The 26,134-nt window shown below is 40.9% G+C and overlaps 1 protein-coding gene across 1 annotated transcript in view; it reads right to left on the bottom strand.

Moving 5' to 3' along the window:
- Positions 1-26,134, bottom strand: part of lrrk1 (leucine-rich repeat kinase 1) — a 97,510-nt gene that overhangs the window by 54,064 nt on the left and 17,312 nt on the right. Inside the window, 11 exon segments of the mRNA XM_083997562.1 lie at positions 491-603; positions 3,282-3,411; positions 5,042-5,112; positions 6,251-6,363; positions 8,717-8,854; positions 11,323-11,486; positions 12,116-12,243; positions 13,066-13,292; positions 14,796-14,932; positions 18,505-18,684; positions 20,126-20,297. Coding sequence (XP_083853688.1) covers positions 491-603; positions 3,282-3,411; positions 5,042-5,112; positions 6,251-6,363; positions 8,717-8,854; positions 11,323-11,486; positions 12,116-12,243; positions 13,066-13,292; positions 14,796-14,932; positions 18,505-18,684; positions 20,126-20,297 — 1,573 coding nt within the window.

Below are 26,134 nucleotides of genomic sequence, written 5' to 3'. Positions count from 1 at the left end.
TTTGCCCTATACATTTATAGATAGGCAGTCAGTTTATGGTTTGCCTGACTGTTTGGACTGGATCACTCTGCAGTTAGTGATGCTCTGTGGTTTAATGCTGTGGAAATTTTCCAGTCAAACATTGGTGAAGTATTTCTCATCCATTGATCAGCTGTGAGTCAGACGCTCTGTCCGTCTGCTCTACACTGTTGTTTCCAGTGGAACAAGAGGAGGAGAGAGTGGCCAGACATTTTTCTTCTGGCCAATTATATAGGTAAGACGTCAACAGGTATCTTGAGCGCTAATGCCAGCAAAAAGGTCTCCATGGAAACAGTAAAATTTCTCTCACTAGGAGCTCCTATAAAACATCCACCTCTTTCGGCTGAGGAGAAATTACACCCTAAGTGTGAGACTTGAGCAGGAAAGCTAAGGTGCTTTTGTGCGACTGACAGGATGATGCCTTGAAAAGTCAGTTGACAGTGTTTTCATAGATAATTGGACAGTTACCTACCTTCTTTTCTTATTTCCTGGGGAACGTTGGTGATGTTGAGGTCTTCGGTGTCCAGCTGCCACAGGTTTGAAAGCTGACCAAGCTCTGCCGGCAGCTCTCGGATTCCTGCATTACTGTCCCCAGATCAGGCGAGACAACATGGTGGTCAGTGATTCACATTAAAAGGCAGGACATCCAAAACCACCCAAGTCGGTTTTCACATTCATCACTTAATTTGTTTAACTGTTAATAATTTCATAGAGCTTCATTGGAAGAGCCTCCGAGGGCCCGTAAAGCCTGTTATTAGAAACATCCAGATGGACATGTTGTCCATTTTTTTGGCAGTAACAGGAAGTGTGGATGCATGACGTGTGTGAGAACTGAGCCATTTGCTGTTTGTATAAAACAGCTGCAAACAGCTGTAGCAGGAGAACTGATCACATACCAAACAATGGTTCCCAGTGACGGAGCTGATGCTTCTGGGTCAAACCAAAGAGGATTTATTATTCATTTGAATCAATCATCTGTTAGTGTTTTCTCTTCAGGTGTCAACCTCACTTCACATAAGACTCTATGGATATATCATTGTAGAACCAGTTCCTCTAACACACTGCAAGTGTCTTTATTGAAAACCCGGGAGATAACTGTCATTTTAAAATTAAATACATGATGGTTTTTGATTTTAATGATTTCTATCAATTTATATTAAAAACTGTATATGGGAACTAGAAAATTTCCTCTCGGGAAATTTTGAATGGGCCACGGGAGCTACTGCGGGTTGTGCCATCTCTGTCAACATGGGAATCAAACCCACGATCTTAAGGTCAAGACAGAGCTGATCAGACAGACACATGATCATCTTTCTATAAGCACTGATATGGAGGAGCTGTAACCACATTAGGTTAACTGTATGTGTGTGTGTGTGTGTGTGTGTGTGTGTGTGTGTGTGTCACATGAAGTTACCTGTGTGTGTTAGAGTGTGGGAGAGGAGTGCGCGCTTCCGCGCGCATTTGTATGTTACCTGTGTGTTTTGATGTGTGTGTAACTGTAATCACATGAAGCTGGCTCTAGAGTCTGTGTGTGTGTGTGTGACTGACTTGATACATAGTTAGTTAGTAGCTGCATCCTGTGTCAGTCTGATTTAGCTGTGTCTGTGTTTATAAACATTTAAACGAGCGCCAGGTGGATTGTTTATGAAGTTAACGAGCTCTGGCCTGGTTACCACAGCAACTCCAGGTGGTTACCATGGCGATAGGGGCCCCCCCGCAGGCTGAGACAGACAGAAACGTGGAGAAAAAGAGCCATTTTCTGCCTCTGCACCGGTCTCACATTTAGGCTTAGCATGACAAAACAGTAACTCCTATCAGAACAAAACACAGATCAACGTTGCTCTAAGGACTTACTGAAAATGTTGGTACGATTTGGTGTTTCTACAGTAAATATTTTGGCGACGCTGGCAGTTTTAAAACATCAGGCCGTTCTGCTTCTCTCAGAAAATATTTGTATTGGACTCAATGAGGAGCAGAGACAGACGTGGCCGTACTTAGAGGCTCAGAGTTTAAATTCTGTAAGTCTCTCTGATATTTTGAGCAGATGATGAGTGACAGGACAAGTTTGTCTTACAAATTCTGAAAAAATTATGTGTGTAGAGTGTAAATTGTGGCCGGGCCGAGTTTGGAAAGAGAAAAAATCTGGAGTTTTTCTGGCATCTCTCCCACTCTAACCGATGATGTCACGCACTCTGACACGAACATTCCGTCCAATACACACCCATTATAATCTCATAATTTCTCCAAAAATGATCATGGTCATTGAACAGGGATTGATCAAAAACTATATGACCTATCAAAACGTGGAGTAATACGCCAATACACAAGACTTGTGTCTACTGTTTAAAGTTTAAATGGAGTCTCTAGGTGAAAGTATGCCTGAGCAGTAGACGTTTGTTAAACTCCAATGATTGGTCTTTTTCGCTCTTTTTTTTTCGCCCGTCCCATTGACTTCAATGCAAAATTTTGCGTAGTTTTTCGCGACTTACGTCGCGAAAAATTCGTACACTGTTGAGAAAAGTAATAGCCCACCGATCCCGATCAAGCTGCACGTTTTGATATATAATATGTCCTGCAACTCTTCGAGTTGCAGGACTAGTTGCGAATCGAAAGTCGTCCGGAAGATGAAGAAAGAAAATAATAACTAGGAAAAAATCCACACAATAACAGTAGTGCCCGGGCTTCGCCCGGGCACTGGTCCCTGCAGCTATTTCATAGCTGTTGGGACCAGTGCCCGGTGCGATTGCCCGTGGCCCTAATAAAATGATTTATAAACATTGCAGGTGGTGAACATTAGATAGACCAATGCAAATAATAATTGTATTAAATTCAGGGTGTATTTTACTCAAAGGGTCCAATTCTAAGTTCAGATTCACATACATTAGGTGGCACTGGAAGTTTGATGATATAATAGGAGACAAAATGGATTTGAAAAAAAAAAAATCATAAAGTTGATGTTTCCTTCTAGGAAATGTTGAGCCTCTGGTGTCTGTTACTGTGAACTGTGTGTATGGGAAAGTGTTCTAACACCACGACACTGTTGTGTTTTACATTTTCATCTTGAGCTGTGCAAGAGACAAGAGTGCCCCCTATAGAACTACCAGACTAACTGCACACTGCAGCATCCACACGTCACCGGGCAGTGACAGCAGACACGACAGGAGCAATGTGTTGTGACTGATGGCAGGAGGCAGGAGGCAGGAGGCAGGAGGCAGGAGGCAGGAGGCAGGAGGCAGCGTGATGCAGCTGAGGGTTGGACTCACTTGGAGAGGTAGAGCTCGGTGAGGCTGTGCAGACCACACACCGACTGAGGGACACACTCCAGTTGGTTGTCATTCAAGTAAAGCACTTCCAGTGAATCCCGCAGAATCATGGGAAACTCAATGGGACTAACTGCAAAGAGCATACACAGTGCATACGCAGTGTGGTCAAACAAGTGTATTAGAATATGGCAACTGGGAGTTTTCGGTATTTCCAAAGAAACATAACATGCAGCCGGCTTCCACAGAACTGGATACTTGGCAGGACACACATCCTCCCCTTTGAAACATTATGAAATATCTATACAAATAAATTATATAATTTCACAATAATTAAGTTAAATCATTTCCATTGTATCAGAGATTTACAAGCCATTTGTTATTCCAATGGTAATAATAGCAATAATGCCCAGTGGATTTGCAGTTGGGTTTGATGTTGCAGACAAGTTAGTGTGTAAGTGCGAGTCAATAACAGGGAGTGGGGTAGTAGCTGGTTCACCAGGAGGTTGAGTAATTATCAGGAGTTCTTTCACCCTGCATTAAGCCGGGGAGGTGGGTTGGGTTGAGTTCACTTCCCACAAGCTCCGTTTTTCAAAAGGTCAGTCTGAGGTGTGGGGTCAGAGAGGATTCAGTTCGTGTGGGAGGTTGGAAGTGTTTTGTTTGTTGGCAGCAGTCATACAGAGGTCGGGACGGGAGTGAGCAGTGTCTGTGAGCGGTGGAGACCAGCAAGTCACAGGATGATTAATGAGGCCCAGACAGAAAAAAGCAAACTGCTCTGCAAGACTTTTTTTTTTTTTTTTTTGGCAAAGTACTGACTTGTTTTAACCTTGTCAGTTGAATTTTTTGTAGGCAAGGAAAGGCCAATTCATTTGTATAGCCTGTTTTTACAGTTTGTCCCAAAGGGCTTCACCATCATAACAACATCCTCTGTCCTTAGACCCTCACATCCACTGAGGAAAAACTCCATGGAAAACCCTTTTAACAGAGAAAAATCGGAGAAACCTCAGGGTGAGCAACAGAGGAGGGATCCCTCATGTTGTATACAGAAATAGATCTGTACAATGTGAGGTGATGAGAAATTCTGCATGGCATCAGTCACTTGTTAAATGTAAATGTCACTATATCCAATTGGGTGTACAGCAGCAATACTGGACATGGACATGCACATTCTGGGACAGGATTCCTCAGATCTTTTAGGACATATCAGATTATAGGACAGACCCCAGGGTTGAAAGCTGTTGTAATACCTCAAATCAAGAACATTTATCTCTTAAAATGTTGACACTTTGATATAAAAAAAAAAAAGCTAAACAAGCATCTGGCTAAAATGTGATCCTTTTAGGGCAGATCAGCAGTTGGACATTGTGCAGGAAATACACTTCATGGAGAAACTGACTCACAATCTAAGGACTGAAGCAGGGACACACCCAAAATTCTGGACTAAATGGACAGCAAGCTTGTTCTATTTTGGGGGTATTTACTAAACGGAAAATTGTACAATGAAAAAAAGGGTTAAAAGAAAGGCAGACGATGAGAATCAGAGATTAAAGCCTGAATATCATAGTGTTTAAACTTTAACTAAATGCTGCTGGGAAATGACTGAAATCATGTTAATGTTGTTGCGATGTGCAAGGTAGGCAGAGGCATTATGTAACACTGCAGTGACCCTACAGTCCTGACATCAATCTCAACCCCGCCATCACATCTATATGTCTGTTTTTATTTATGGTCAAATGATTTCAACGTATGTAAAACAGATCTACCTGGGTCTGGGTCCCTCCTGTTCCATGTAGTCAGGAAAGCCAGCCTCCTGGTTTTGGGCCCCTCCTCTGTCCTAAAAGAAAACAGCAAGAAACCAAATGATGTTGTGCACAACACAGAGAAGGAATGAGAAGAGTCCATATCTGCATATCTGAGTGTGATGAAAGCATAACATCTGGAAACATTTGGACACACTCCAAAAGTATTCAGTTATAAATCAGCAGTTCAAATGTACAAAATCTGCAAACAGAGATAAGGAGCTTCAGTTGAGGAGCATCATCAGTGTATCACTGTCAATCTAACTATGTAAAATTAAAGGGATAGTTCAACCAAAATTCAAATTTCACTCATTATCTACTCACCCTCATGTCGACTAAGAGCTGTGAGAACTTTCAGAGTCCTCTGTTCCTTCTCTGAGTTACGGGGGGGGGGGGGGGGGCCGTGAAGCAGTATTTGTCCATATAATGGTTGTGAATGGATACCACTTTTCTTCGTCCAAAAAGACACACCAAAAAACATCCAAATACCTCCATACTGCTCGTCTGTAATGTCCATCTTGTATTGAAGCCCTGACATGAGAAATTGTTCCGAAAAAAAAAAAAGTCTATATTTTAAGCTTGTTTGTAGCGGAGGCTCCCAGTGTCTCAGTTCACTGCTCTTCCTGACCGGCGGAGCAATTTCTCATGTCGGGGCTTCAATACAAGAGGGACATTACAGACGAGCAGTATGGAGGTATTTGGATGTTTTTTGGTGTGTCTTTTTGAACGAAGAAAGTTGGTATCCATTGACAACCATTATATGGACAAATACTGCTGCGTGGACCCCCCCGTAACTCAGAGAAGGAACGGAGGACTCTGAAAATTCTCACAGCTCTTAGTCGACATAAGGATGAGTAGATTATGAGTGAAATTTGAATTTTGGGTGAACTATCCCTTCAAGTAATATAATCATATTTACTTATTATTTAATCATTGTTAATGATATTGCAGCCCAAAACTGTAGTGTGTATGTCTGGTCTGGTAATACAAATCCTTTTACCGTAAAAGAACCCCAAAAATTAGACAAATGAAACTTTACTACATTAGAAAAAAAAAGGTGTGAGTGTGTGTGTGTGTGTGTGTGTGTGTGTGTGTGTGTGTGTGTGTGTGTGTGTGTGTGTGTGTGTGTGTGTGTGTGTGTGTGTGTGTGTGTGTGTGCGTGTATTAACATACTTGCCAAGGTGGTTCCTGGAAAGATCGAGGGTCCTGAGCTGGGAGCACTTCCATTTATTGGGGGCTGGGAGTGTCACAATATAATTCCCACAGAGTCTGAGTGAGACCAGAGCCTGAGGAGGACAGGGAGGGGGACAGGGAGGGGGACAGGGAGGGGGACACTGTGTAAACAACGCATCTGTATTTTCCTCTCAAGGACAGACAAGGACAAACAGTCACTGATAAGAATGTAATACAACTCTGGCGCTGCAAAATGAAAATGACCCTTTAGCATTGGCAAATCAAAGAGAACTGAGTCTGAAACTAATTATTGATCAATGCAGGCCTATAAAGTTCAGCCTGTAAAGTTCTACACAGACATTATAATGCTGTTTTGATGCAGGAGGAGCTCCCATTAGAGGTGGAGACGGTCTCTCTGAGCACTTCTACAGTTCACTGAGCTGTGGATGAGCGGTTTTGTAGTCTATGCAAGTACTGAATCATTTAACCACTGAATACTGCATTAGCCTCTGTGATAAGATAACACCAGTGGCAGACTACTTTGGAGATTTTGCTTATCAGAAAAACCAAAAAATGTGTGTTTTAATACATTTATGCTTCTCTTGTCCTTTCATTTCCCTCTGTGTTGGCTCTACTTTGAGTCAGGATTGTGGAGAGATAAGACATTTCAATATTTAAGGTACTCTCCTGATTAATAAATCAAGGAGTCGGGCCTCATGGAAGAAGATTTTTGTGTTCATAATCCCCTCAGCTCTCTTACTCTTGTCTGTGAGGTTTGTTTTGTTCCACAGTCCATTCACCAAACAGCTTCTGTGCACAATCATACAAGGAGGTGGGCGGCTGGTGGAGGCTGAGGTCGAAGACTCTAAATAATCTCCCCTCTAACCACTTCTACTGGAGCACAGTGAGGTTAAGGAGAGATGTAAAGGAGAGTTCAAAAGGAGAAGACAGCCGTGGTGTGGAGAGGATCCAACTAACACTAACTGTACACTGAGATTTTTTCTTTTACGTTTTTTAAACTTTAAAACACGAGCACTGCACGAAGAAGACTCTTTTTCTAACCACAGAAAAAAGAAGATTGACATGACATATACTGTGTAAATAACATGAAAAGGAACAAAAAAAGCTCCAGCAACACTTGTAGCTAAGAAAAACATCTTTATTGGACCGACGCGTTTCGGTTTATAGTTTATAGCCTATCTCCCTTTTAACTTTTTAACTGTTTCATGATTACTTGCACTGTTTTCCCTGTCTTATCTTTGTTTTACATCTATTTTATTACTTACTACTGATGTTTTACCAACCTATTATTGCTGCTGCTGTACTAACTTATTCTAATTATCAGTGTTTTATTTAACTGTCTACCCTCCTATGTGCAGCACTTTGGTCATTTTAAATGTGCTATACAAATAAATGCTGACTTGACTTGACTAGACTATAGTCATCGTCTTGATGACTCTGAGGTTGCGCCACACACCCCCACTCTGCTGTATGTAAATAACATGAAAGAAAAGTATAATAGAATTAATATAATTTAATAGAAATAAGGAACTAAGGCTTCAGTATTTAGTTACAATATGATGATGATTTTGTTCAAGATGTGTTTCTGCTTGTAGCCTTATGATTTATCTCAACTAAAAGACTTTTTGACCACAGCCATGAACCTGACAAAGTTCTATATTGTCACATGCAAAGGTAAAATACACAAGAAGCAAAACAGTCAAATGTCAGCAGGGCAGACTCTGCATTAATACAAATATTTATCATGGTAGGAAACATGGTATTGAGTATAACTGGAGCTTAGTGGAGAAAGACAAGACTGTCTGTATGTGGCTTGTGTAAGTCTGGACCACTTATTTTCATTCATGTATCACAAAATTGATAAACAGGAAGAATACTCTGAAGTGAAGTGAAGTTCTGTTTGTACAGTAGGAGTTCTTCTTGTATGAGGCCCACTGTGGTGAAAGGAGAGAACCCCAATTTATTCCTCCTTTAATTCTGTATCTCTGTTTCTCTCGCTGTGATAATTCACAGAATATACAACGTGATGGTAAACTGAGTAAAATATATCTGCAAATAACTGTGGGTGAACTCCTCCTGGTTCTGCAACAATATTAACTTGGAGCCATTCACACAGCTGCAGCTCCATCTAGAGGCTCATCACCAGGCCACACACAGGAGTCTCACCACCATGTGTGCTTCCTCTTTACGTCCTATTTTAAAGGTATTTAGGTATCGTATTTTTATTTTAAGTGTTGATCAACAGGAAGAACCAAAAACCATTCCAATCTCCTCTTCTTCTCACATCTCTCTAAAACGCCTTAAAAAGCCCCTTATCTGTGGACTGAGGCTTTGATACTTTCACAATATCTATGCAGAACGTCATGGTGGTGCAGTGGAGGAACCTTCTTGCTAACCACTGCATCACCACGGTGTAAAACAACATTTCCAGATGTCGGGTCCTACCTCCAGCTCAAAGATGTACGAGGGCAGCTCCTTCAGACAGTTCTCAGAGAAGTCCACGTCCTGCAGCTTTGTCCTCCAGAAGATGGAGATGGTGTTGGGAAGACTCTCGATCACATTAGAAGAAGCTTTGCATTGTTTCTGCAGAGGGGAGGAGATGCAGAGATGTCTTTTAATTCACCCTCAGATTTGTGTTCATGTATTATAGAATTTCTTTCGTTTCCATAAACTCCCCCGAAAAAACAGCAGCATCAAAGTGATACAATTTTATATAATTTATATTTATAATATTCATCAATAAATATTATAAAATAAACTATGATGTTGATACTGTATAAGACTCCTACATAATAGGTTAATGAGGGTGTGTATCACTCCAGAAAAGTATTTTGAATATTCCAGACACAATAGATGTGGGGTAAATAAGGGCACTTTATTTCATTAGACCGTCTGTACAGGAGATGAGTAGAACTGGAAGCTAGGCTCTTTCTGCTAGGCCTCTACCCAGAGGGACATATAAATAAGCATCATGAAAAATTTTTTATGAACATGTGTTTTCTACAAGCAAAAAGAACAATAGCCTGGGTAAACCTGCTATGGCAGTGTGGTTTAGGGCAATGTTTTTCAACGTTTTTTGAGCCACGGCACATTTTGTTCATTAAAAAAATCCCGCAGCACACCACTAACCAAAAATGTTACTGACACAGTGCAGCCTAATACAGTAAATATAATACAAATCTTGTCTCTTACAGTGTAGTTAGTCTGTTCTGACTCAGTAATGGACATTGCTAAGGCCAGGTCATTGTGCAGGCTTCTGCCACTACACCCATTGACATAAAAGAGTCCTATTTTATTAGCCAACTCTGCCAGACAGTCACTATTGCAGACACAGATGCTCAACAAAGCCAAATTATTTTTAGGAGCTAAATAATATTTGTTTGGACAGAAACTGTTAACCGATATGAAGAACTTGGATTCTGATTTGACTCCGATTCTTCTTCTTCTTTTTTTTTTTTTTAAGCTATGTCAATCAACTCATGGGAGTGCACACTTCCACTCGTGCCTTCAGCCATATTTCACAGCAAAGCTTTACCTGAGAGGACTTACACTTATGCTGTGCACTCCCTGTGATAGAAAGTCAGAACAAACTTGAGTGCAACTTGCAACGCGTGCTTCACCCTGTAAGGACGCCGGTGCCCCTAAAAAAAAAAAAAAGCAGGTGTTCTCCAGCCGGCTCCCCCGTCACTCACCTGCAGCTGCACAGACGAGCAGAGGAGCGTGCGTTTTATTTTTTTTTAAAAAGCAAACAAAAAGAGACAGGCCGGTCGGCACAAGCCTAGTCACAGACACTCAATGGAGTGTTGAATCTCATCCGTTAACGGTTTTAATCGCTTACGAGCGTCGGTTATCGGTCTGAAAAAAAAAGTGCATCGCTAGTTTGGATCAATTTCAAAAATTTGGTAATTTTCCACGGCACACCTGGCGAACTCTAGTGTGCCGTGGCACAGTGGTTGGAAATCACTGGTTTAGGGAACTAACTTCTTGTTTACCTCTTAAAGGGATAGTTCAACATTTTGGCAAATTGGCCCATTGCCATAATTGCTATAGTCATAGCAGTAGGTTCGTTACCTTTAATTGTAGGTGTAAGCTATTTTTAGTACAGCGGAGCGCAGCAGCAGGCTGCTCAGAGCTACGCTATGGAGGCTAAGGGAATTTCTTGGTTTCCCTCATCAAACTCATCAAATACAAAATCCCAAAACTCCACAGCGCTTTTGTAGACAAGTTGTGAGCTGCACAACCACCACGCTATGAGATAATGACGGAACGATACGAAACGGAGCCGTTTTCGAGGTAAATTCATGCAAAACCGCTGATGCGCGTTGCGTTCAGGGACAGTTTTTCAGCAAGCAGTCTCCGTATTTACCCTGTATTTACCTCGAAAACGGCTCCGTTTCGTATCGTTCCGTCATTATCTCATAGCGTGGTGGTTGTGCAGGTCACAACTTGTCTACAAAAGCGCTGTGGAGTTTTGGGATGTTGAATTTGATGAGTTTAATGAGGGAAACCAAGAAATTCCATTAGCCTCCATAGCGTAGCTCTGAGCAGCCAGCTGCTGCGCTCCGCCGTACTGAAAATAGCTTACACCTACAATTAAAGGTAATGAACCTACTGCTATGACTATAGCGATTATGGCAATGGGCCAATTTGCCAAAATGTTGAACTATCCCTTTAAGGACAGACAGGAGGTATTTCAGAAAGTATGAGGATTCATCAATTATATTTTTTATATTATATTTCTTTTTCCCCTGTTCTCTGGACTATATTTTGATGTCATTTATGTGGATTCATGATTATGTGTCTTCATTGAGGAGGCCCTCTGACTGATATGTTTTTGTTTCATTTTGTTGGTACTGTTGTATGGACCAAGTGTGTAATATACCGTATGGAAAGTTTTGACCCTGATGCTGTAGGTTTGTACACATGTGTCATTTTGGGCACTTTTTTTGTTGTTATTTTTTCTTGTATATCTTTTTATAAAATATAAATTGAATAAAGATATTGTTTTAAAAAAAAAGAAAAGGTAGATGATTGCCAGTGTGGTGTCCTACCAGCGGGCAGGCCCAGGGGTCAGGGAAGGTGCTCAGCTTGTTCCTGCACACGTTGAGGAAGCTCAGGGATTTCAGACAGTGCATGACGGCAGTAGGCAGACTGGTGAGACGGTTGTCAGACACGTCCAGCTCCTCCACCTTACGAAGGCCGATCCAGTTTGTTGCTGGAATTAAACAACACCAGTCAGACGTGTACAACCAGTGACAGATTTTGGGTTTTGAACATTTGAGTATATGAAGACAAAACCTTGGACACTAGGTAACTGTCACAGCTTCATTTGAGGCCGGTTTGTTGATATCTACAATGCAGTAGCGGATGCCTGTTTGCAGTAGTAAAGTAAGTAAAGTTTTTTAAGCAGCACTTTTCATGGACACAAAGAGCTTCACAATAAAAAATATAAAATAAAATAAATTAATAAAATACATACACATGACGGCAAGCAAAGCAAAGAACATTTGATAAAATATTAAATCAGGATAAACAGATATAACCAGTTCTGTCCACAGCTTTGCTTTTTTTTTTTAAAACATCATTGACACAAACATTTTGATAAAACTCTGATTCTAAAATCATCATTTGCACTTCATCACAATTTATTTAAACTGCTGCTCCATCCCTCCAGCTGAGTGCCAGTGCAGTTTGCCAGGGCAACAGTTGCACTACAGCTGGCTACGAGGTAACATTTGACTGGCTCTTCATCAACGCACACTCAGTGTCGCCCTGGTAGCCCCTCAGCAGACAAAACAAAAAGCACTTTCACATGCAACCAAGTAGAACAGAGTTGGAACATACTGGCAGGGATGTCAAACAGGACAGTGAGCTGGTTCTTGGCTGCGGTGATTTTCTGGATGCGGGTCAGGTGGAGAAGTCCAGCTGGTAAACTGGAGAGCTGGTTCTGAGAGAGATTGACCTGCTGCAAACTGAAGCAGAGAGAAACAGGGAGGATGAGAGATGGACAAGTCAATGAATGCTTTGGAATGATCTTCATCTGGCTCACAAATGTAGACAAACAAAATATTCTTAAAGGAATAGTTCAACATTTTGGCAAATTGACCCAGTGCCATAATCCCTATAGTCTTTGGAGTAGGTTTGTCACCTTTAATTGTCGGTGCAAGCTATTTTTAGAACGGCGGAGCAGAGCTGTGAGCTGCTCAGAGCTACGCTACGGAGGCTAATGGGATTTCTTGGTTTCCCTCATCAAACTCATCAAATACACAATCCAACAACTCCAAAACGCTCTGGTGGACAAGTTGTGCCCTGCACATTCACCACGCTATGAGATAATAACACAACGTTACCAGACAGAGTTGTTTTAGAGGTAAATTCATGCAAAACAGCTGATGCGCATTCCTGTCGAGGGCAGTTTTTCGGCAAGCAGTCTCTGCATTTGCCTCTAAAACAACTCTGTCTCATAACATTCCGTTATTATCTCATAGCGTGGTGAATGTGCAGGTCACAACTTGTCCACCAGAGTGTTTTGGAGTTGTTGGATTGTGTATTTGATGAGTTTGATGAGGTAAACCAAGAAATCCCATTAGCCTCCGTAGCGTAGCTCTGAGCAGCTCACGGCTCTGCTCCACCGTTCTAACAATTAAAGGTTACAAACCTACTGCTATGACTACGTATAGGGATTATGGCAAATGGGCCAATTTGCCAAAATGTTAACTATCCCTTTAAGAAAATAACACAAACAGTTTTAGTCTTTTGTGTATTTGAAGAAGCTGCTGCCACATCTACTGTACCTGGAGCAGATGACCTCCTGGGAGCTGTGAGCTGGCGGCAGCTCCTTCAGCTGGTTGTTGGACAGATTGAGAGTTTGCAGGTGGATGAGACCCCAGGGCACCACCGAGGGCAGAGCACCCAGGCTGTTGGAGGACAGGTCCAGGTGGGTGATACGGGACGAGATGTCCATGAACCAGTCCAGTTCTAACCAGGGCAGCTGCAGGCCACTCCAGCACACACTGACAGCCTAAACACACACAAACACAAGATAAGATAAGATAAGATAAGATAAGATAAGTGCTTTTTGAAGCTCAAGGTGTGATCAATGATTGTGCCCAAGTACTTAAAATGTTCCACAACCTCCACAATCTGGTTGATGAGAGAAACAGGGGGAACATTAGTAACTCCCTTTGTTTGTATTAGAAGTTCTTTTGTTTTGGCCACATTCATTTCCAAATAGCTGGACTGGCACCAGTCTAAATAAGCTAAAGGGGTAAATGATTAAGAGGGCTAAGAGCATCACTAATTCTTTCACTTTGGCTCAACATTTCAGGGAAAACTTACAATGATCAGCTTATATTTGCACATTTTTAAGCCTTATGAAACTTGATGAAAACCTGAAAAATGAACCGTTAGAACTGAATTTGTTTGCAGTGTGCTTGTGTTTTTCAAAACTTCAAGTCCTAGAAGAACTGTCAGCTCTGGCTATAGCCAACACAACACATGGCTTTCCAGTGACAATGTGAAGCTTTGTGACTTGTTACCTGCTTTGGGAAAATTAGCATCTTTGCTCAGGAATTGCACATTTTCTGCTGATCTTCATTTCATGATTGCTCTCAAATAAACAAAAAATGAAATGAAACAATACAACAATACAATAGTTGTAGTATGTGGTTGAAAAATGAACATGCCATCAACAGGCAGCAGTTAATGAGTATAAAAGTTTATCGTACAGTTCAAATTGAATTATATCAGGCACCGAATATAAAATGGCTTATGTATAAAACTCATTATAGAGAGTTTATCTTTTTTTTTTTATCTTAAATGTAAATGCAACTTTATTCAACTTCACTTTACTCTGTAATCAACACTGAAAATTAGAATCTTCACCAGCAGATTAGTCTTTGTTATTTTGTATCATGGCTTAAATTCAACTGAGGATGTGACACTGAACCTTAAAGGGATAGTTCAACATTTTGGCAAATTGGCCGATTGCTATAATCCCTATAGTCTCAGGAGTAGGTTCGTTACCTTTAATTGTCGGTGCAAGCTGTTTTTAGAACGGAGGCTAATGGGATTTATTGGTTTCCCTCATCAAACTCATCAAATACACAATCCAACAGCTCCAAAACGCTCTAGTGGACAAGTTGTGACCTGGCTCTGAGCAGCTCGCGGCTCTGCTCCACCGTTCTAAAAATAGCTTGCACCGACAAATAAAGGTAACAAACCTACTCCTAAAACTATAGGGATTATGGAAATGGGCCAATATGCCAAAATGTTGCACTATCCCTTTAAGTTGTTTATTAACATCCTTGTCTGATTCCAACATTATCATATGGACATGAATCCATCCTATGAAACACTGCTAGACATAAATCCTTTTTTCTACTGGTGTTCTCCGACTGCCTCACATTCATTGGTTTCCAGAACACACACACACACACACACACACACACACACACACACACACACACACACACACACACACACACACACACACACACACACACACACACACACACACACACACCTCTTTGACTTTATTGGTGGACGTCTCCTGCATGTTGAGTCTGAGGAGGTGTTTGCTGAAGACAGGATGGTCTATCAGGGTGTATGAAGAGAATCCGGCTCCATTCTGCAGCAGGAAGCGAGCAATCTCCTCATTACCTGCAACACGAGACACAGAGGGCACTCAGAGTCAGTATCTTTGACCAAAAGTCTAAATAATCCTCTCCAACAACTTCTGGAAAACATCACAGGGTCAAGGAGAGAAGGGAAGGAGAACTAATAAGGACAATAAAGAATAAATGGGGAGAATCACAGACTACACTCCTTTAAATAAACAGAGGAACAAACAGGACTCGCATCACATTGGTAATGTGGAAGAAAAATCCAGATACAGAAAGGTGAGCAGAAATAAGGAACTGAGCAAGAGATCAGAATAAATCATATGCAGATTTACAGTCATTATGCAGAGTCTAGTTCCCTAGCAGAGGTGCACTTGACATTCAAATGATTTTAGTAATGTGAATCTACAGGCTATAAAGTCAGTCTGCTTGGTCTCCATGACGACTCCTAACTGGACACGTTTAAAGAGAATACATCTGTATTTATGGATTTGGGCTTCAGTAGATCAGATGAGGATTTCCATCAGTTCTAGATCAGCTGCACTACAGTTGTTTCTAGATAAACGTGGCTCTGACCAGGTCAGACTACAGTGGTGCTTTACTTTAAATGATGCTTTAAAGGGATAGTTCACCGAATATTGAACTCATTATCTACTCACCCTCATGTGGACTAAGGGCTGGGAGAAGTTTCAGAGTCCTCCGTGGCTTCTCTGAGTTACAGGGGGTCTCGGCGTAGCAGTGCATGTCCATATAACGGTTGCAAATGGATACCAACTGTCTTCATAACAAAAAGACACACCAAAAAACATCCAAATACCTCCATGCTGCTCGTATGTAATGTCTGTCTTGTATTGAAGCCCCGAAATGCGAAACTGTCCCGAAAAAAATTAAATAAGTCTATATTTCAAGCTTGTTTGTAGCGGAAGCTTCTCAGAGCTCCTCTTTGTCAAATTTGGACAAACCAGGGTCTGTCCCCTTCCCAGTTCAGGAGCTTCGAGGAGCTTCCGCTACAAAACAAGCTTGAAATATAGACTTATTTAATTTTTTTCGGGACAATTTCGCATTTCGGGGCTTCAATACAAGACGGACATTACATACGAGCAGCATGGAGGTATTTGGATGTTTTTTGGTGTGTCTTTTTGTTACGAAGACAGTTGGTATCCATTTGCGACCGTTATATGGACATGCACTGCTACGCCGAGACCCCCTGTAACTCAGAGAAGCCACGGAGGACTCTGAAACTTCTCCCAGCCCTTAGTCCACATGAGGGTGAGTAGATAATGAGTGAAATTTCAATTTTGGGTGAACTATCCCTTTAAAGGTGTTAAAGGAAGGTGTAGTGTTTCTTCTGCTAAAGGAGATGAGATAGGAAGCCATGTGGGGAATAAAGCACAATATAGCCTGATCTCATACAACATATCGAATGGTATGTCGGCAACATCACTGAGTGAAATGCATCCATCCATTCTATGAGCTTTAGCACTGGATCAACTGTAAAGATCTAGTGATACAAGCATAAAGATAAAAAGGCACAACTTGTTGGTGAATCCTCACTTGTGTTTGAACAATGACACGTTTATCCCCAAAAGCTCCAAATTATGGGGAAAAACAAAACATACAGCTGATTTATTCTCCAAACAGAAATAAAACTAAGAACGATAATGGATGTGAAAAATTAATGAGCATCAAACACCGGCCACTTTTGCTCTGCCTGGATGATGTTATAATCTGCCATGCTGTTCCTCTGAGAGTTTCGGGTTCATTGCTGTGGTTATGTTGTCTCCAAAATGGAGATACCTAAATTAGCTAAATGCTTTTTCCTGACCTTCCATAAAGACATAAAATCAATCCGTCTGGTTGTAAGGCATAAAGATACAGTGAGTTTGCCTCATCCATCAGATCCAGAATCTGTGCACTACACTACATGTTGCAATGTTTTAAATGCATGGTGGTTTAGATTGATTCTAATGTCAATATACATTAAAGATGTATATATACAGTTAATGGCACCAAGGTATATATACCTTGGTGCCATTAACTGTATTGATCTTGTAATGTAAGCATGCATTTAGCAAGATCTTGACTCTGTAGAAACTTGACCCATAATTCACCTGCAGAAGTGGATCCAAATCTTCATATTTGACCATCAAAATCAGTGAGGGGGAATTAACACCCCAGCTTCAGATACTGTGACAGACAAACTGCTGATCACTTCAGCCTGATTCCAGCTGCAGCAAACTGTTTGGTTTTAAAAGGGATACTTCACCCAAAATCGATAATTCACCAATTTTCTACTCAGCGTCATGCCAAGGAAGGGTTCGGAGAACTTTCGGAGTCATCAAAGCGCTTTTGGATTTCCAGGGGGGGTCCGGCTGGCAACGGGTTTTCATATAATGGCGGCGGATAGAGTTCACTTTTGAATGAAACATCCAGATACCTCCATACTGCTCGTCTGTACTGACCCAAGTGTCCTGAAGCCGCCACATGAAGAAGTTGTTCGGAAAAAAATTATTTGATCTGTTTTTAGCCTTGTTGTAGCAGTAGCTCCCAGATAATTGGTGAATTGTCGATTTTGGGTGAAGTATCCCTTTAATGTGTCCAACCAGCTTCAGGCCTGAAGTGTTAAGTGACTGAATTTTCACTTATCAATACTTGGTATAAAAGTTTTGGACCCAATTTCAATAGTAAAATCTATTCCAAATACAATAAATGTAATCATATAAAGAGAAGAGAGTGGTCAATACAAATGACACTTGCAGTCTGATAACTGATCTCAGCACTGTGCAACAGCCAACGCAGACAAAGGGAAGCATGACACTTGCTCAACGTGCTTCCCTCAACCACATGCAGAGGGTGGGGGTTGTATTTTGATTCTATGAAATAACGATGAGTAAATAATTAAAAAAAAAAAAGAAATGCTGAAATGGTTTATATGAACATATCAATATGACCCTGCTTCAGTATCAGCTCCACTGTATCTCACATCATACGCAGCCGGTCACGCCATGTTGTGACACAGCAGCGTTTGCATGATTATTCATTTGAGAAGAAAAAGAGAAACATTAATTTTGCTAAAAAGAAAGTTGGAAAGGAGGCTGCATAAACAACACAACCCCGACCGTTCTGATGTGTGTAGAAACACATGGGAGTTATTGTTGCAACCTGGATTTAATTAAGATAAACTCAGTAGATATGTGTGTGTACCGCCACTGTGCTCTAATCAGAGGTTGCAGATTTATCCATCTGTCTGAGGTTGGAGGGAATTAAGCAACTGAATGAAGCAACTGAACAGCACTGCAAGAATCAGATAATGAGATAAGAGTGGATTGCTTTAACTTCTGCTTTAACCGCATAAAAACAAATGTTTTGGATTTTTTAAATGGTTTATTTATTCTGCTCTTGCTGCTGAAAACCTCTGGGAGAACCGACAAGTATTTCTCAGTGTTTTCAGGACACAAATGTTGAATAGTTTCTGAAAACACTGTAGAAATAATAAAAGATTTAAAGATTTTGTGTTACTAAATTCAAAATATCTCCATGTCCCCGCCTCCTGCTGTGTTACGAGCACAAGGCAACATCTCCAGTGAGTGTGTTCAGGTGCGTCTTGCGTACCTTTTTGTGCGGCAGCGTACAGCGGCAGCCCGCTGACCACAGGAAACTCATCGCTGTGGATGGCGCAGTCCTTGGCATCGGCGTCGTAGCTGTGGACCAGCAGCCGCACCACATCCAGGTGACCCTGCTGGCAAGATGTGGCCAGCATCCAGTTCAGTAAGTCTCTCCTCAGAATTGGACCTGAGAGGGAGCCAAAGACTTCCCATAATTCAATCCTTTAGATTTTCTTTTTTTTATCAGACCTCTCTGTCTCTGCTATAAATGCCCATCCATTCATGTTTGATATTCTAATCTAAACATATAAACCAGGCTGATCCTGATCAGACCATTGCAGCTGAATTAAAGGGACAACGAGGAGTTTCTATTTAGTTATAAAGAAGTATCATATTAATGTGGATGAATCTACGCTACCCACACTTGTTAATGGGTCCATTTTCGATAAATATATCGTTTTGTCTCTATCGTTATTTTGTTATTATTAGTGGTGACAGAAATGCTGGGTGAGCCGACCAGCGTTTCTTTACTTTCGGTTTCGTGGCGAGTCATGAGAATAACGCCGCCGAATCGCCGTTTATGGTTGGAACTAGGACGGTATGTGATCGTCTTCAAACCTCTGACTTTCATTGTTGATGAATGAAAACATTCTTGGCAAGACGTCCGCCTTGCGCCGGTCCAATAATTTCACCGTGCGCGCGGAGGCTCATGGTAAATGTAGTATGAAAACACTTCGCTTTCCAAAACTCCTCGTTGTCCCTTTAACAAGATGAGCAGCACTAGACACGACTAGTAAACTGATTTTGATATAAAATATCAGAGTGCCCTTTTAGTAATTATATGAATGTGTAGGGACATTAACAGTTGCACCATAAATGTAATCAAACAAACTGCATCACATATAACTACAGAGCATCCACTGGCCTCAACTTAAAGGGATAGTTAAACATTTTGGCAAATTTGCCCATTGCCATAATCCGACAATTAAAGTTCATTACCTTTAATTATCGGTGTAAGCTGTTTTTAGATCGGCGGGGCAGAGACATGAGCGCTGCATGGTGAGAGGTACTTTCACGTTTCCCTCATCAAACTCATCAAATACACAATCCAACAACTCCAAAACACTCTCGTGGACAAGTTGTGACCTGCACATTCACCACACTATGAGATAACAATGGAACATTACCAGACGCAGTTGAAACTGAAACTACATTCCAGACACGGCTGCTGGGCGGAGTGATTTCAAAAGCGAAAGTAGTTCCGAGTATTTGCTTCATGTGTTATAATGTTACATAATCATACGTTATTATCTCATAGCGTGGTGAATGTGCAGGTCACAACTTGTCCACGAGAGCGTTTGAGTTGTTGGTTTGTGTATAGTTTGATGAGGGAAACGCAAAAGTACCATGCAGCTCGCGTCTCTGCCCCGCCGATCTTAAAACAGCTTGCAACCGACAATTAAAGGTAATGAACCTACTCCTAAAACTATAGGGATTACGGCAATAGGCAAATTTGCCAAAATGTTGAACTATCCTTTTAAAACTTGTCATCTATACATGTCGTTGTCAAAATAAAAGCTCTGTCCTGTATGTTGTGAATGCGGAGCCGCCTCGTCTCCTCCTCCCACCTGGTATTGAATCCAGCAGCTGTTTGACCACGGCGGCGTGGCCGTAGTACGCTGCCAGGATGGCTGGGTTGCTGTTGGATAGATCCTGCGGCACAGTGATATGCGCTTCTTTCAGGAGGTAACACACACTCTCCACGTCACCGTGCTGAGTGGCCGTACACAGGAGATGCATCTGCAACAACACAAGGATGAAACTGGTGACTATTAAGAATGAAACATTAGTACTGTAACAAGGGGAGTTCTGATGAAGCATCAAAACATAATTAAATGATCTATAAAATGATCTGGAGGTTTACTCAGAAAATATCTACTTGTGGGAACAATAAGTCAAGTTTGACCATATAAATATAACATCTTAGTAGTATTAAAATTAAAATACTGCAATTTATAATTCAATTGGAAATAGCAAAACAAAAGGGTTTCTTTCAACCTCTGGAGACAACTATTGGTGAGTAAAGAATGAAGTTTGATACTGAAGTCACAATCAACAGCTGTCAGTGCTAATGCTGGCTATGTAGCTATAGCAGAGCTTATAAACAGCCTCTTTATCATCTACCCCAGGGACAAGTTCAGGTCTGTACTGCACATATATTGTTACAGGGCTCCAGACTGCCCCGAAATGGGGGCATTTTGCCCCAAAAATTTGAGTCTATGTAAATTTTTCATTTACTTTCACATGTGCAACCAGTAAATTTATTTAATGTTGTTTTTTTGTTTTGTTTTTTAACACTGGTGAAACATGGATGGGGCAATTCAAATAATCTGGTATCTGTCATTACAGGTGGCAGGCCAATGTGTGTGAGGATCATGGATTAAAAGGAAATGTGAATATTTGCTGTGCAAGTCAATTTATTGTGTGTGCCCCAAAATGTTCTGCTTGCACTAAAATCTTAAGGTAAGGGGCTCCTGTCTGTGCTCCTAGTAAAAAAAAATATTAGTAAAAAAGTAAAAAATTAGTCTGGAGCCCTGTGTTATATTAACCAATCAGACATGACATTCTGACCTCCTATTTAATATTGTGTCGGTCCTTTTTGTTGCGAAATACACAACAAACTGACAGCTTTCTATCAGAAGCAGCATGAACTTGTTCAGCAGTCTGAGCAACAGTATCTGGTCTATTGGACGGGACCACACGGGCCATGCAGCCTTCTCTCTCCACATGTATCAATGAGCCTGTGGGCGCATCACCACTGTTCCTTCCTTGGACCAGATGGACGGACGGACGGACGGACGGACAGACAGACAGACAGACAGACAGACAGACAGACAGACAGACAGACAGACAGACAGACAGACAGACAGATAGATAGAACTTTATTAATCCCTTGGGGGGTTACCCTCAGGGAAATTGAGGTTCCAGCAAGCAGCACAGCACCGATCATACATTAAAAAGGCACAGATAGATATAGAATATAAAAATATAAAATATAAAGCCACTTCTGATAGATCCTGACCACTGCAGACCGGGAACAGCCCACAGAGCTGCAGCTTTTCACATGAGAGACCCAGTAGTCCTGGTCAAACTGGATCAGATCCTTACACTGAACATTTTTCCTGCTTCTAACACATCAACTTTGAAGACAACATGTTCACTTGCTGCCTAATATATCACCACCCACTAACAGGTGCCATGATGAACTTCTCCTGTCAGTGCTAAGAATGTTACTGGTGATTGGTGTATCTCTATATAACGTGTTTTGGGCTGTTATCTACCTTCATCGGTCCAAATATGTAAACAGAGACAACCTAACCTAGATGCATAAAGCAAAGTGAAAAGTGAGACTGTACAGTCTGTCTATTTCTAAACAACACCTCTTGTTGTGTTGGGTGTTGTTCTGTCATGGAGGGCACAGGCGTGAATTTGTCCTCCGTAAATAAAGACTGAAAGAAGAACTAGTTTTGTCTTGTTGACAGCACCACACTGATCACTGATGTGTGATGGACTGGTTTTTCAGGTTGTTTGGTGAATGATGCCAAAAGTGGCCTTCACAGCTCTCTGTTTTTATTTCCTCTGCACCAAACAGACATTCTACTTCCTCTAAACAGTTAAACCACATAATGGAGAACAATAAAATGTTGGTCTTTTTCTATTTTTTATATACAAGTAAATATTTGAAGAAGTCAACAGAACCAGAGCCAACAGAACCAAACACACATTTTCTGTTTTTCTATACATTAAAGGTCCAGTGTGTAAAATGGGGGTAAAACCGTGATATCACATTCTAGATAGCAGCGCTTGCTCACTCGCTTGCAGTCACCCCTCCTGTCGTTAAAGTGATGGTGGCCTCCGAGGACAAAAAACTTGTTTACCACGACTGGGACGACTGGGATTATTTCAGGAGCATGGAGCGATGAGGTGAAAATCTAAACCGTTTTAGGATACGTCTGCTGTTTCCTACTTCTTTCCTTCCATCTTCTTCTTAATTGGTTTATTTATGAACGTGAAACTCTTGAAACGTGCTCTCTGGCTGGCTGGATTTTTTGTTCGGGCTGCCGTACAAATATGGCAAATATTTATATATGTATATATGAAAGAAGAATTATAAGACTACAAAAACCAAACAAATTGTATTTATATAGCAATTATACACTTATAGATGGGTAGTATATTCAGATTTTGGCTATAAACCTTCCAAATTATAACACACTGGACCTTTAAGGTTTATTTTAAATCGGTAAAATGATGACTGAAATGTGAGTAGTTGGACCATGGAGTGATAAATGTGATGTTTGAATAGAATCATCAGCGACACCTCTGAAACTATCGTCTTCTGTCCGTCATCCTACACAGCAGCACATCACATGACAAGCTTTTACAAAGCAAGTCTACAAAACTAAGTGTAACAGAACAGAAGAAGAAGAAAAGAGATGGAAACAGAGGGCAGAGTGATGGATGACCGGGAGTCACCAGAGCTAAACTCATTTTGAGCCTCTGACAGCGCTGTCAGCGGGTCGGACGCTCGGGGGACAAGGTGTAATAGGATTTTATCACTGCACTGTGACCAGGAGGACTCACACTGTGTCAACATGTTTTCACGATGTGACTTTAAAATGTGAGGGCGTCAAACTCACTGTGAGTTTCTGCCCAAACCTGACGAAGGCCTTTGACATTCTCAGGGGCGTTCATATAGGCCGGTTCTGACTGGTTGACAATTAGGCAAAACCATCACATTACCAAAACATGAAAAATGAAACACTATCATTCCTATTTTCAGTCTTCATTTTAAAAACAACAGCAAAAAGGCTCTTGTGCTATTACCTGTAAGGATGCTACAAATCTGCATACAGTTGACAGTTTTAAATATTTAGGTGTATGGCTTGGTTCTAATCTTTCATTCAAATCTCACATTGATCATATTGCACAAAGTAAACTTTGGTCTCGGTACTCTTTACCACTCTCCACACTGTTTTACGTTAAAAGTTAGGAAGAAACTTGCTATCCTACTGCTATTTCCTTTACTTGACTACTGTGACGTTGTCTATCTCAATGCTCCTAAATCTGTTCTAGCTCCGCTAAATACTGCTTAAAACAGAATTTGTAGATTTGTTCTTGGATGTGCTTTCCATACACACCACTGTGCGCTGTATCAAAACCTCAATATCCCTTCCCCTGATTTGAGAAGACATATGCACTGGCTTGAAAGTTTTAACCTAAATTATCCCCCTTATTTGAAACAGTATCTCTTTTGTTTTACATCAACCCACCAAGTTAGACATACCTCTCAGCTCTTTTTTACTGTTCCTCGAGTTAAAAAGGCAATCGGCAAAAGAGCCTTCAAGTTCAAAGCTCCTGCCGATTGGAATAATTTACCTGCCAACATTAGATCCTTCCTTGCTCTTAGTTTGTTCAAGTGTGCATTGTCATCTCACTTGGTGAGGTTGAATGCTCATGTATGACCTGAAACACCTGACTGTTCATTGGTTGTTGAGGCCCCATTTTATTTCACCATCTCCCCATGAGATGGACCCACCTACTGCCCATTTCTGAGTCCTTGATGCTATGTACAGCTACTATACCCCATAATATGATATGCATTCAAGTTAACTGCTTGTAATAACTCACTATTTCTTGTATGCTTAGGCTGTAATGTTTGTAATGTCTGGATTACTCTTTCCAGTGTTTGTGTGTGAATGTTGTATTTGTTATGTGTTTCTATTCTCTTTTCCTTATCCTTCTTTCTTAATTTTACTTGCGACCTCCTCGAAAACGAGGTGATACACCTCGAGGGGTTAATCATAATAAAGAAAATTTGAATGAAAAAAAATATCCCCTCCCTTTGATTCCTCTACAGAGGCTCCGCCCCCAAATTCACAGGCAGGCAATGTCAAAGCAATGAAGAATCCTGGACATTATAGATCACCCTATACCAAAAAGGCAGTAGCTATAAATAATGCAAATGTGAGAAAGAGCAAATGCAAAAAAAAAAAAGAGAAGTGCCACCACCACTTAGAACTGCTGAGTTTTGTTATTCAATAATGAAAGGTTAAACAGACCATCTGTGTGGATTATAGCAGTGAGGCTCAAACAAGAAGACGGGCTGCATGATACGCAAAATATGCAGAAAATATATATAAAACTGACATCCTGCTATTTGTAACATTCTATTGTTCTGGACAACTTATCAGAAATACTATTGTCCTGTTTCAGTCATTGTGAGTGTACTGTAAGTGTGTTGATGTCTCTGCTGTGCAAGTGTGCAGACTAAGAATCACAGGTTTTAAAAAATATATGAAGAGAGGTTTCAGTGTGAGGAATGGTACTGTATCTCTGTCACAGTTCAGTCTGATCTGATAAACACGGAGCATCTCCACTGGAGCAGCTGGAGGCTGAGTGAACCTCAGGAGTCAGCATCTCAGTGCTGCTGAGGTCCAGGCCAGGCCCATATCAGCTCTCCTTTCTCTGGCTGGTTGGTTAGTGGGCAACGTTTATTAAACCAGAGCCACTCAGTTAACTGCCAAGCAGTTGTTGAGCAACCAGTTCTCCCTTTCCTTCTTTTAGTCATTAGTATTCCGTGTATTATATTAGTATAAAGTGTTTTTTACATCTTATACTGTTTATTTTAAGGTGAATGAGAGAAAAGGCTTTTCGATTCTTCTGTACCTCCAGGCAATATACATACCGGTAATTGACGATAAAAATCTTTGAATCTAATAATCTCTTTGATACATGTTAATACCCACTGCTGGTCCAGGGATTGAACCAGGATCTCTCAGGCCCAATCCGCTGAGCTTTAGATCAGTGCTTCCAAACTATTTAGGTTTTCATTCAGAACAAATCAGTGTGTACTTCAGCACACACTGGGAGCACTTTGACCAGCCAGTGCTCTTTGTGTTTTATTCAATAGTTTTTAGAGGGCTTTTTTTAGCTGAGGATAATCTGGAGACTTGTGGGTGTCCTGGTCTCTAGTTTCCACAATCTCATGTTACACTCAAAGTGAAAGGTCCTGTAGTCACTTGATTAAAAACCTGTTAACAAGAGAGTGGAGGTTTTAATTTTGTTTTACATTTGGATCAAAGACTTTTCCTGTTCATTTATTGCTAGCCTAAGTTATTTAATTTCTATCTTTATTTATCTGTTTTTTATTCTATTGAAGCTGCTGTGACACCATAATTTCCTGCAAGGGATTAATAAAATACTCTTCTTCTTCTTCTGCCCATTAACATTTTAATTACTAGACATACATTCAGTACATGTGCGTATAGCTCTAAAAATGTAACAGCATGTCACTGTAGTCGTGGTTTCCACCCCAGAGAACACAGTTATAGTCCAGTAATTTTAAACCAAAAAAGGGGTCAACGTTGAACAAATTGCAACAGAATCAAACTCAACTGGTTTTGTATCCTCAACATGTCCTGAGTGAGGGAAAAAAAGCCCAGAAGAATCCCATTAGGGGAAAGTTTAGAAAAAGACCCAAATATATCCCATTTATACTATTCATTATTTTTCTCACGTGAATAGGGTAACATTTTTAACCTCTAGGTATCTCCATGAAAATTACTGAGTTGATT

Source organism: Trachurus trachurus (genome assembly GCF_905171665.1).
Source record: "Trachurus trachurus genome assembly, chromosome: 3".
Lineage (NCBI taxonomy): Eukaryota > Metazoa > Chordata > Actinopteri > Carangiformes > Carangidae > Trachurus > Trachurus trachurus.
The sequence above is the reverse complement of the archived record's forward strand: the minus strand, read 5'-3'. Positions and strand labels throughout refer to the sequence as shown.